We start from the raw sequence: 13,080 nt of genomic DNA on the forward strand, positions 1-13,080 counted from the left end.
TGAAAAGTCACAAAGCTGCTGATCACCGATTTTTATCCAAAAACACTAAACGTTACTAACTTCGTCCTCGTGAAAATTGAAAAATCCGAGCAGGTCGCAGCCATGTTCCATTTCCACATCGAGACGATTTTGAGGTTAAAGTTGAAAGAACCTGTCGTCACTCGCGTACAACGTAACAAGAAACAATGATATCGCATAGACCAGCTGTACTTTGTTAATGTAACGCTAATCGAAATGACTAACAGATTTTTATGGGATTAATTACAGATCCGCGTAGTCAACGCATTTCGACAAGGTCTAGACGCTCGCTATGGTGAGCACAGTAGTACCACCCTGGCGGAGGTACTTCGCAAGCAGTCATCACTCAGCAAGCGATTGTCGCAGACGAGCAGCATCGAGTACGCGGACAACAATCCCGACGAGCTGACCATACCAGAAATAGACGTCGAACGTCTATCGAGCCACAGTCACACCGAGACTGCAGTCTAGTCGTATACCTAATACTTAATTAACGATACATACATGTATGTGTATACATACATATACATAGATATATATATATATACACACACACGCGTACGTACATACATACAATATACATACATACATATAGCATATATACATATATATGATGTTTGTGGGTGTAACATGTGTGTACATCCGATGTATACATACACACACACACACAAACAGCGTAAGAATCTCATCGCATGGATAATAAATCTCTGATATAACCCTTTATTGACACGTAACGTATTGCAGCGCGTCAATTGCTGGCATGTCACGCGTTGTTGTAATTATTAGAATACATTATATAATATAGATGTAAGAGGACACGACACAAAACATATTATAATTTACATACGAAGAAGGAACGGGGGGAAAAGAAAAACGGAAAAATTCACGCGTAAAACCGTTTGTAATTGTAACAACATCGCAGACCCATCGTGTGTGTGTATACCTAAATAAGTGTAAGCGTAAAATTTGAAAAACTTTGAGAAAAAAAAAAAAAAACAAAACAAAACAAACAAACCAACAACACTAAAAATATTGTACCAAAGTAATAACACCACTGCCTCCCCTGTTGTAGCCAAGGTCATTCGAACGACAGTATATAAGTTACATTATACCCAGTGTTTTGACCATTCGATTTACATCCATATTTAAGCAGAGATGCTTGGGCAGTGAAAACAGAAATAAAGCTACTGAGTTGAAAATTTTTGAGGATACATGGGTATTTGTTGAATTCGTTGTACCGATGTATGTATGTTTTGTAGAGATTCTAATGTGCTCGAGTCTGAGGTTCAATTGAATTTGACATTCAGCTGTCGCGTACATTGCGAAGGTTTTGATTTTAACGATTGGTTACTGCCTGTTGTGTCAATGACTTAGCAATTACGCTTACGAGAAAGGAAAGGGAAAAGGATCATCTACTTTCCGTCGAAACACTGAGTACAGACGAATCGACATAAATGATATTATATATTTGTCAGTTAAATTCGACAGCGTTAAGTATAGGGTATTTTGTTTTAACAATTGTTCTCAAGCATCTCCGAGTGAGTATCTTTAATCAGAAACAAAAAATATAATAATACATCTACGTATACATAAATATGTAAAGTTCAGAATAATAAGAATTTTATAGATTTTAAATGCTGAATCGGGGGTGAACTGACGAGGGCAAGTAAAATAAATACAACTATAGGGAGGAAGAAAAGAAAGTCGAAAAGGAGAGATGATGAGAGGAAAGAATTGAAGAAAGAAAATAACGAAGGGAGAACAAGGGAACATCAGAAACGGAGAAACACTGGCGCTAAACTGAAAGCAAAGTAAAGGGACTAAAAAAAGAAGAAAGAAAATCATTGATGAACAAACGTAATTGTTCGTTTGTGATATTGTGTTCTTAGTTAAATTTATTTATATGTATGTATATGTATAATATTGCAAAAACTACAGAGGACAAAGCAAGTATATAAATAAATAAATGAATAAATAAATAGGCAAATGAATAATACTAAATTTCGCCAAGTGTTATGTAATGTATCGTTTAATAAGTCACTAAACTATCGCCTGTAACATGATCAACTCGCTAGCTGCAACAAATAACAATACGTTGAAGAAAAAAAATAATAATTTTTTTTGCCAACGGTACATTTTATCGAGCGTACTGTAAATAATTGTTGGGACGATATACATATACATAAATATACAACCGCAACAATATATATATAATATATATGTATATAAACCGAGATAAAGAGAGAGAGAGAGAGAGAGAGAGAGAGAGAGAGAGAGAGAGAAATGTTGTCTGTACGAATAGCTATTGATTATAACAAAGTAAAAAATCAATTCGATTATGAATTATGAATATTTATATGTTGGAAAATATAAATATTCTACAAGTTCTCAGCTGAGCCGCATTGTGCTTGACATTCCATCCGAATTCGCGGTAGTTTTATTAAAATCTAAGTCGACAAATCGCTGCGTCGCATCGATTCAGTAAATTGTCACATCCCCGCATACCTATCAGTGTGTTATTATCCCGCTGCGTGTACTTTTGCACAATTTCCAGCAACACGTTCTACCAACGGCTGCTTCTTTAATTCAAAATCAAAAAAATCTAATTAGCATTTCAAAAATAACGAGCCAATAAAATTTGGAAGTCAATAGTAACAACCTTCGACACGTAAATCTCATCAATCGAATCTTGACAACCTGCACATTGTTACATATATACATATATATGTATGTAAACACACACACACACACACACACACATCTTCAAATGCATACTATATATGTGTATATTTCTCTTACATAATATAGTATCTACCACTTGAAACGGGATGGAATGGTACACACAATATTAACCGCTATACATGTATACATATTCTATATAGGTCGTGTATAAACTTGTCGAACTTTAACTAATATAGGCGAGTTTAAAAAAAAAGTAAAAACAAGAAAAAAAAAGTTAGACGAAAAGAGAAGAGAAGAACGAAGACGAATAAATATAATGGATGAAACCACATTAATTACAAAAACTAAAAATATATACATATATATATATAAATAAAATATGTATAGAGAAATCATAAATGCATTCAAATGTTGTACCATTCAAATTGAACATACTTAATAGTCATAATTTTTACAGGATTATTATTATCATCACTACTATTAGTACTACTACTACTATACTACTACTACTACTACTACTACTACTACCATTATTGTTATTACTACTATTACTACTACCATTATTGTTACTACTATTACTACCACCACCATCATCGTCACCGCTACTACGACTACTAATACTATTACTACTAGCACTGCTAATACTATTGTCATTAATTTAATTGTTATTGTTATTACCACTCTCGGAACCATCAAGTACCTTTATTTTCACTTCAATCGCTATCATCATTGCTATCCGTATCTATAGCCTAGGTGTAAAATAGAGCGTGCATGATACGGGTTAAAACTATCTGATCACAATGGCGCACCTAAATTCAATCGAATAAGTACTTAAATTATGCTGTATTGCGCGTGTCGTTCATACTCGGCAATATTGCGATTAACTATAATCACGTGTAACGTAAGCTGCATCGTTCGAAAAAGGTTCCAACATACTTATGACCGTTACAGAGGTACGCAAATGTATAATCTCTAAATAATGTGCACGTGCAGCCTACTCGTACTTAAATCTATTATTATACCACGTTGTACCAGCGATTGGAGAAACGCATATACTCAGGAATCAGTCGCGCTAGATGTTTAAAAAAAAATCTATTAAACTAGAATCGTTCGTAAACGTGACGAAAGAAATTTCTTAATTCATCTTTCTCATTGTTCGATGAACGAACGTAAATTTGGATCATTTTTTTTTTTTTTTTTTTTTCCTTTGTACCGCTGCATTTCAAACTTTTTATTGATATTGTTGTAATTATTACTACCATAATATCGTTACTAATGTTATTATTATTATAGATATTATTATTAATATTTTCGTACACTACAATGACACCATTGGTATCCTCTACATCAAGCAAGGGAACATAATCAAATTTTATTCACCAACAATTTGGCACAACGTATGCTGAACTCTTTTTAATATACTCACACACACACGTAAGTACATTTATATGCATACATATATGTGTGTGTGTGTAATGACACTGCCATCACGACTGGATTCCGTTGATGAACGTAGACTATGTATACTTTATCACAGTACTTAGACGATGAAAAGTTATTAATGAATATTTATTAGTTCCATACGCCGGCAACGATACGCGCCTTACAGTCAAACCATTCATATAAGAATAAACAATATAAATTGAAAAAATCAATAGTAATAACAATAATAACGTTATTACTGTTATAATATTATAGAACGCAATAATGATATTGAAAAATAAGACGGGGGAGGTGGTAAGGTTTGAAGAGATTTAAACAACTATTGAGAGAGAGAGAAAGAAGAAGAAAAAGAAACAAAAACAATTGTGTATATACGTATATATAAATATGTATATATGTTTGTAATATATATTTACATATATGCACGGATTATATAGCTTATAGTTTTGGAAAGGGTCGTCGTCGGGGTTGGTTAAACCTGTAATAGATCTTGAGGTTCATTCCCATTCTGTTCTGTTGTATTTTATCCTGTATACTAATATGTCGAAGGTGTACAGATTGAGTCACCGAAAAAAACAAAAAAAAAAAACCAAAAAAACAACTTACTCAAGTTTTCGTTCTTACTCAAGTCAATCCAACTCGTTCTAAAGTCGCAGCATACACTTGAGGCAAACCGAGATGTTATAGCTTCTCCCAACTCTTACGCGGTATGTTATCAACAGCTGAAAAGTGTTCCATGTCTCTTTGTCGTAATATCTATGTGTATAAAAAAATCGAATGACGTATAAAAAAATTTTCGGAATAAAGAAAGATATTCCAGCTTCTGATCCGCATTGCGGATAATTGACAGTTTGATTAAAGATGAATTGCAAAAAGAAAAAAAAAAGCAAGGTTGCCATGCAGAAACCAACGTAGAGTCATGATAATATTGGGCAAGGTCTGATATATTTTTTTTTTGTTTCTTTTTTTTATATTTACAGTCAATTACAACAGTCGTATGCGTATGTATATAAATATTATATATGTATACATATTTGATGTATTTGCATATAATGCACAAGTTTGAGAAACTAAGCATTCGCTAGCTCAATGATTTAGCGAATAGAAGCAAATAGCACAGAGAAAGAGTGTATGAGAAATTGTAACGATGATGGTGATGATGGCGATGGCGATGATATGGAAAGTAAAAAAAAAAAAAATACACACCCGTAAGAAAGCAAGGAGAAGATAACAACAAACGCAACACAGAGAAAACGTTACGTCGACATGCGTGAACTAGCCAGATCCAAATTTATTGAGCCGAAAGAATTAAAAATTCACTATGTGTCTTGTGACTTGGTGATTAATTATTTATTAATTGCTGAAAAAACAAAAAAAAAAAACAAAAAGGTTTAGGAAAGAAATGCAAAAAAATTTTAAAAAGAAAAAAAAAATTACAAAAAAAAAAAAATAAAATAAATAAATAAAAATTGTGAATTAGAAAGAAGAAGAGGAAGAAAAGGAAGAAGTAAGGAGATGATTAATCATTAAACGAGTAAAGAATATATAGAAATTATTGTATTTACATAATTACAAAGAATGAATGATTAATTATTATACATACGTACTAAGAATGAAAAATTGCTACTTAACACTATTCCTGTATCTTCTTACGATTAAACTTTACTACATCAATACCTATATTAAATACTACGATATCTAAGGATCTGAATGAAAAGAAAAGTAATTAAATTACATAAATTATAAAACTATTCTACGGTCATAGTTTCTGGTGTTGCGGGCGATGAAACTTACGTTAAAACGCTTTCTGATTTTCTCGCAATATCATTACCTCCTTCGAGCCCCTCGATGAATCACGTTAAGAATTTCTCGAAATCATTTTTGGCATTTTTTTTATTACTCAGCAGCGTATCTATCGTGCATTCAAACGGTTTGCTAATCCAACTCACGTGTTATCACTCACTGCAATCAGCTTTAAATGCTTCGTTCAAACTTGCACCTTCGTCGAAAAGGCGGATCGTTTCGTGTATAAATAATGAATTCGAACTTCGTACGTAGTCGTTGTTATTATTGATATTACCATTATTATTGTTATATTTATTATAATTTACATGAAAGTATGTTTACAAAAATTATAATCGCGTCGCTTGACTCGAAAAAAAAAGATAACGGACGACACAACCTATATTATATATATATATATATATGTATATGTATATATACACACGCATAACAAAATGCAATGTGTAAATTCACAAAATACCTAACGTAAATAGACGGAACGCAAATGCGACTTTATACATAGTATGCATATTTGTATACGTACTTATCCTGCATATGGACATCGTATACATATATGTATTTATATAGATACAACTATTTGTAATGAAAATGGTTAAATTATATAATGACCTCACGCATAAGTAGGAATATTTAAGTACGTGATTATCCACAATAACAACTAAATTGAAGTACTTTACTATCCGTGTACGTATGTGCACAAGTGCGCATCCACGCGGATGATATATCATAATAAATAGCAAAGTAATAAGGAATAATAATAATAATAATAATAATAATACTAATAATAATAATAATAATATTAATACTAATAACAACATTGAGAAAATCGTGCCGGTGGTGAAACAAATGTCGATCGAAGGAAAACTTTGAAAAACATACGTATACATATATTATACGTTGTTGCGGAGGGTCTGCAGCCGTGGTTGCTGGATACCTTATCTTCGGGTAAAAATTGTGACGGAGAATGAAAATTGAAATGAAATTAAATTATAACTCAACGCTATGCGCGACCTATTGAAATAAATAAAAATCGGTGCTGCAATCTGACCCTATTAATTTCCGCACGCTTGACCCTACATGTTGTCGGCATTGTTTATAAACGGGCTGCTGTGTTAAACTTCCCGCCGTTAAAATACGAGTATTCAAAACTATCTCATAAAGCTCCGATACTTACTTAAATAATATATATATTTTTACGTCGAACGGAAGACAGAAACGGAAAAGGGGGCTGAGGATTCACGAGAGGAATTAAGGGAAGACATATGGCGACAAATCCTGAGTGTTTGTATTTTATTTTTGTTTTATTTTTATTTATTTTTTTTTTCCAATCGTTAATTGATTCATATAATATACCTGTCTATACAATATACATATTTATGTACATACATGCATGAAGTTAATAATTATATTTCGGTAGTTATAAGAAGAAGGAACAAGCGCTTAAATTGCAGTGCAGCATATAATAATATATTATTAACACGGTGACTTAATAGATTCGGTAGTACGATAGGAAAGATGCGAACACACTGTAATACTGTACCCGTATATGCGCGCGTGTGCCTGTGTGCGCGTGTGTGTGTAGATATATATATATATATATTTATTTATATATATATTATATCTATATATATATATATATATATATATATATATATATATATATGCATATATGTATAACGTATGTATGTATGCACATGGAAAGTAAGTGAAAAGCAGAGTGAAATAAAACTGCAGCCCGTATAATTATAAACTATATATATATATATATATATATATATATATATTATATATAAAAGTAAAAGTTGAAATTTAAAAAAAATAAAAAAAAAATAAAAAAAAAAAAATAAAAACATAAAAGGAAAGAAAGAAATTGAATAAAATATAATGAAACAACCCATCGAGAAATATAATCTCACAGACCTATAAATATACATATGATAAAAACAAAAAAAACTTCAGCAAGTGAATAATTACGTATACTTACCAAAGAGAGATATATATATATTATGTGGAAATACGGTGAAGCAATCTCGTTGCAACTACGCGCTCTTGCGGCCGTACTGACAATTAATGCATGGACAAAAATTGTCGCCAGTCGTTAGCGAACCGCCGAACGAGTCGGATCGTTTAAACTAACCGCAGATTTCGCTACGTTGCAACGGGACGAGATCCACTGTGTTCAGTGTATATATATTATATACCTATTAAATTTAATCGACTATAAATAATATATACTAATATATTTCAAAGCCCCGTTATAACCTCCACCATCTCCTCCTAATTCTCCTATCTCCCCAGCTCCTCCTTCTCATTATACATATATTACACATACGCGTATATTATATATTATACATATAGGTATAAATGAATTGAATATTATACACATTATACATAATACCATGATACATAAATGTACATCTTTTCAAAAGCTCGACGCTGAGACAAGACGTTGACATACATTATATATATATATATAGCGTATATTATTATATCAGTTTTGTTAATTGCATTAATCGATTATAAGTATGAATCGAGTTTGTAGTGTTTCCTTTTTCTCTGTTTTCTTTTTTTCTCTTGTTTTTTTTTTCTTTCTTTTTCTCGTTAGTTGGTCTTTCCGTATAATTCGTGGGAATAACGATATTACTATATATATATTGAGTATTGAAAGTTAATAAGCAAAGCTTCTATACCAGAACTTATATATGCATATGTATATATACGTACACACCTATGTATATATGTGTGTATATATATATACGTATCTATATACCTATATTATTGTTACGGCCTTTCATCATTTTCTTCCTGCTATTATTATATAATAATACTGACCCGCGTTTTAGGATATAAGCAATCTGTACAGCTCGTCGTAGCAGAGCTTTCGGTGAAAAGATGAAAAAAAAAACAAAGATTCTGATTTATGTAGACAGACAAGCAACCTAATATAAATTAATTGGTATTGAGAGAGAGAGAGAGAGAGAGAGAGAGAGTGTGCGTGTGTGTGTGAAGAAAAAAAACCAAAAAATATATAAGATGAAAAAAAATTCATACATTATATAAAGAATCATGTTATTTATATTAGAGAGGTTGATTACACGCCGCTTGTTAATTATTATAAATAAACAAGGTAAACCACAATATTCATTTATCTGTTTTACGTTTTATTTTTATTTTTTCATTTCATATACATTTATCATTATATATATTATATATATATATGTATATATATATATATATGTGTGTGTGTATGTATAAATACCTAAATATATATTTATACGTATACATACAACGAGAAAAATTACCCGGCGACTCTAACCGAATGATCTGCTGTGACGTGTCGCGAGATGAATCTTCATTCTTCAAGAAAATTAACGCCGAAAACGAAATTATGGCGTATGATCAAGTAATAATTTGGAGAGACTCAATTGTGTATCACTTCTCCGGGCGTTAACAGCTGATTTAATTGGTAATATCGCCGAATCTTTTTTTAGCTGTGAATATGTGTACGAGTATATTTATATATCAATGCACACACAGACACACACACACACACACACACACATATGTATATAATTGTTATTTTAGTAACACCTTGTATAACAAACCAAAAAAAAAAAAAAAGAAAAGAAGTCGGACCGATTTAAATATCGTCACAATGTTTGTTCGAATGACGCGTATTATCTTTTCATCAATGGATATAACCATTGTCCGAACATATTTCTAAATGCACTAAAAATAGGTGACGACTACTCGCGAGAGTCACGGTAAACATACAATTGTCCGCGAATAAAGAAAATAACTTCGTTATACTGACGTGAGAGTGTAAAGCCATATTTTTCTGTCGTTACTGTTATTCATTAATTAGCATAGATATTGAAGTAATTTAAATAAAATGATAATATCCAGTTGTTGCAGTTACATTAAAAGTATATAATATACAAAATCGAGACGTTTCTTTCTGTACGAAACTTGATTATTCATTTACTCGTTTATAACGCGTACATTTCTTATTTATACCATCATTTTTCTTACTATTATTATAAACATTTCGTCACCGATATTATACCTGAAATATCCTGAAAAATAAACTAAAACCAGCACTATAGTTACTATAACTCTAGTCATTATAGTATGTCATGCAATGCAACGGTATAATTTGATTTCACGTCCCTTCGCAATTCTTCATGTATATGTATATTGCATACCTGCATACATGTGTTCATTGTGTATGTATGAATGCACGTATCAGTATGACATGGTCATACGGGCATTAGGCAATGCTGCTTGACAATGACGGACTTGCAGACATGAATTCAGGTTACACGGCACCGATCCCAAATATCATTGCCTATTGTCCGTGACTGTGCGGTCTATAATTGTTGGACCACGCGAAAGAATAGTTTCGTTGGCATAATCTTAAACGATGCACAGGCAAGCACTATTATCCATACGTACATAATATATTGAAAAGGATGAGATTAAAAATTTGTTTGCGATATATATATATATATATATGTACACATGTATACGCTTTGTGTATGCATATATATGTATATATTATATACATGTACATGTATATGATATACGTGTATATTTACTTGTTTACTTATCGTAGACGTACGTATAATTATTTTTGTTACAATAGAAATTGCGAAAAAGGAAAAAAAAAAAGACGTAAAAAAAAAAAAAAAAACAAGAAACGAATGAAACGGAGAGGGAAGGAAAAAAAACAGAAAAAAAATCCACTTGAAACAATTGGTGCCGTGGGTTCAGTCTTGCCTGCGATGTAAATAAAGCACTGCCCCACACTTTACCTGACAATGCGGACTGGTCCGCAATGAGTGATAAAATAAAAACAAGAAACAAAAAAAGAAATTCATGAATTAAAATAAAAGCAATGCGATATTAACGAGGATGTGCCGTCTTAAGGAATCGCTTCACAAAGTGTCGATTTTGAAAATCGATGACTTCATGGTCCCCGCAGTGTATTTAACGTAAGAAACAATTTTAAATAAAAAAAACGCCTATAGGGGGGGTCTGGAGTTGCATGCACGTAACCCGTTGTCACGGGATACCCCATAAGCGTTCATGACAATGATGAGCTATTTTTCTTTCGAATTTTACCCCCTCAACATTAAATGTGCTGTTGACGTCCTTCCCGCTAACTTATATTATACCGATTGGTATGGTCCCCATGAATGTATAAGCTTGAGACGGCACGGGGCCCGTCCTAATTTATTGTAGATCAGTCCATTCCCCGATTGATGTTCGTTACGTAAGAAAATAGGTAATTTTCCAAATTAAAATTTCACGGTGCCACCAAAGTTAAGTTATATCGTGTGTCTATATACATACACTTGATAGGCGCAAGTTGAAGACACAATATATATATACACATATATATATATATAGGGATAAAATAAATCCTAACTAAAGTAAAGAACAAAAAGGAAAGAAAAAAAAAACAATTTATTAAATATGAAAAATAATTAAAAAAGTACCACCCTGTACGGCACGTTTTACAAGAATAAAATAAAAATATAAATAGTTATTGATTAATTACTCTATCGCGGCTACCGTAACCGTGCATGATGAGGGAAATATGAAAAGAAACCATTATATTGAAAAATACTATATAAATTATTAATGTAATAATAAATTAAATAGTTATTATTATTATTGAATTATAGTTATTATTAATTATTAAATACTATTACGACGAGTGTTTGTGCATAGCGAGCCATTTAAATAAATAAATACAATTGAGACATACCGTGATAATTATTCATCATATAAATTAACTAAATTATGATCGCTGTTTTTCTATCCGATAAAGTTCGGAATTGGCTCAACTGACCGACACTGGATGAAAATTCGTTCAGCATTATTCAACCACGTTCGATTGAAATCACCACTATTCGTACTACACCCGTCCATAATCTATCAATTCAGACTAGTAACTACTGTCGGCCACAACTCATTCAAAGAAAGCGGAATCTTGATTAAAGTTCTGACAGTAAACCGTCAGGCTATACCGAATAATAAGTTCACACTTGTTGATTTTCATGAGGTGGCGTTCAGGTCACGGCTGCTCATTGTATGAGATTGTTTTGCAGAATTGACGTTCGGATATTTAAATTTTTTCCGGTCGTATATTTAGTGCGGCCGACAATCGCAAGTGCAGGCGGGATTCAATTATTTACTTTTTCCAGAAAACGCAGTCGTGTCATTGTGTTTAAACGTGGCTCTGGGTATATCACTTGCCTCGTCATGCGACGCTCACCTTACGGCCAAAGATACGAACCAGTCCAACCGTTCTGAGCAAATGAGAATATTTGAGAATGAATGTTCATGACATGAGGGCGCTGTTCATATAGTTGGACCGTTAATATAAGGATGATAAGAGACACGATGGTATTCATTATCGCCTGGATCATCGACGGAAGAATTTACTGACGGTTACACTTGGGGACATTTTCATGACCTATACTGTGCGGGTAAGTGGGCCCGGGCCATGAAAAGCCGTGTTAGCGACCCAATAGCTTCTTTATCGGTCGAAGCCGTTCAACACGCCATTCCATGAGCACACAAATCCCCACTAGGGTAACCGTCTTTCACAGCCTTTAGTCTCACACGGATATACATACATACATGTTACGTGGTTCAATTTGTTTAACAGTTGCCTTCGGCAGTGCTTTGGGCGATTTTTTTATCAACGATAATCAATTCCTATATTCAATTAGTATTCATGACTACGAGCGCTTCCTTTTGCATCAAATTTTTGCCGCAAAGTGATTCATTGGTCGGATCTAACGGAATAGGCCAACGAAAACAATTGGCGTCTCGTGTCAGAAAATTGTGGTAAAAACCGCCCTACGGTCTACATTTCATGGTTAAATCTGGATTTGCGGAAAAAATATCAGCGCCCAATACATGTTCCTGAAGCGTGGTCAAACATCACGTCTAACTATAAGCATGTCCCAAAATGCGGTCAAACATCGCCTGTGTGTAAACCAGGCTTGAATGTGATCTAGCTATGTAGTTGGGCGTAGAAATACCGCGGGAGTACGGACTTGAGGATAACGTTTCCCGTCTAGGTTCCGCCGCGGGCGATCGTAAACCCCGGGCTAACGC

The 13,080-nt window shown here is 33.0% G+C and overlaps 1 protein-coding gene across 6 annotated transcripts in view; it reads left to right on the forward strand.

Moving 5' to 3' along the window:
- Window positions 1-10,646, forward strand: part of PMCA (plasma membrane calcium-transporting ATPase 3) — a 126,857-nt gene extending 116,211 nt beyond the window's left edge. For 4 of the 6 annotated variants that reach the window (XM_046625703.2, XM_046625702.2, XM_046625704.2 and 1 more), the window contains one exon: window positions 268-10,646. In XM_046625703.2, coding sequence (XP_046481659.1) covers window positions 268-489 — 222 coding nt within the window. In that variant the 3' untranslated portion in view covers window positions 490-10,646. The remainder of the gene's footprint in view (window positions 1-267) is intronic. The other 2 variants (XR_006883191.2, XR_006883195.2) reach the window with 1 other exon arrangement.
- Window positions 10,647-13,080: the final 2,434 nt, after the last annotated feature.

Source organism: Neodiprion pinetum, chromosome 5 (genome assembly GCF_021155775.2).
Source record: "Neodiprion pinetum isolate iyNeoPine1 chromosome 5, iyNeoPine1.2, whole genome shotgun sequence".
In the NCBI taxonomy this organism is placed as follows: Eukaryota; Metazoa; Arthropoda; class Insecta; order Hymenoptera; family Diprionidae; genus Neodiprion; species Neodiprion pinetum.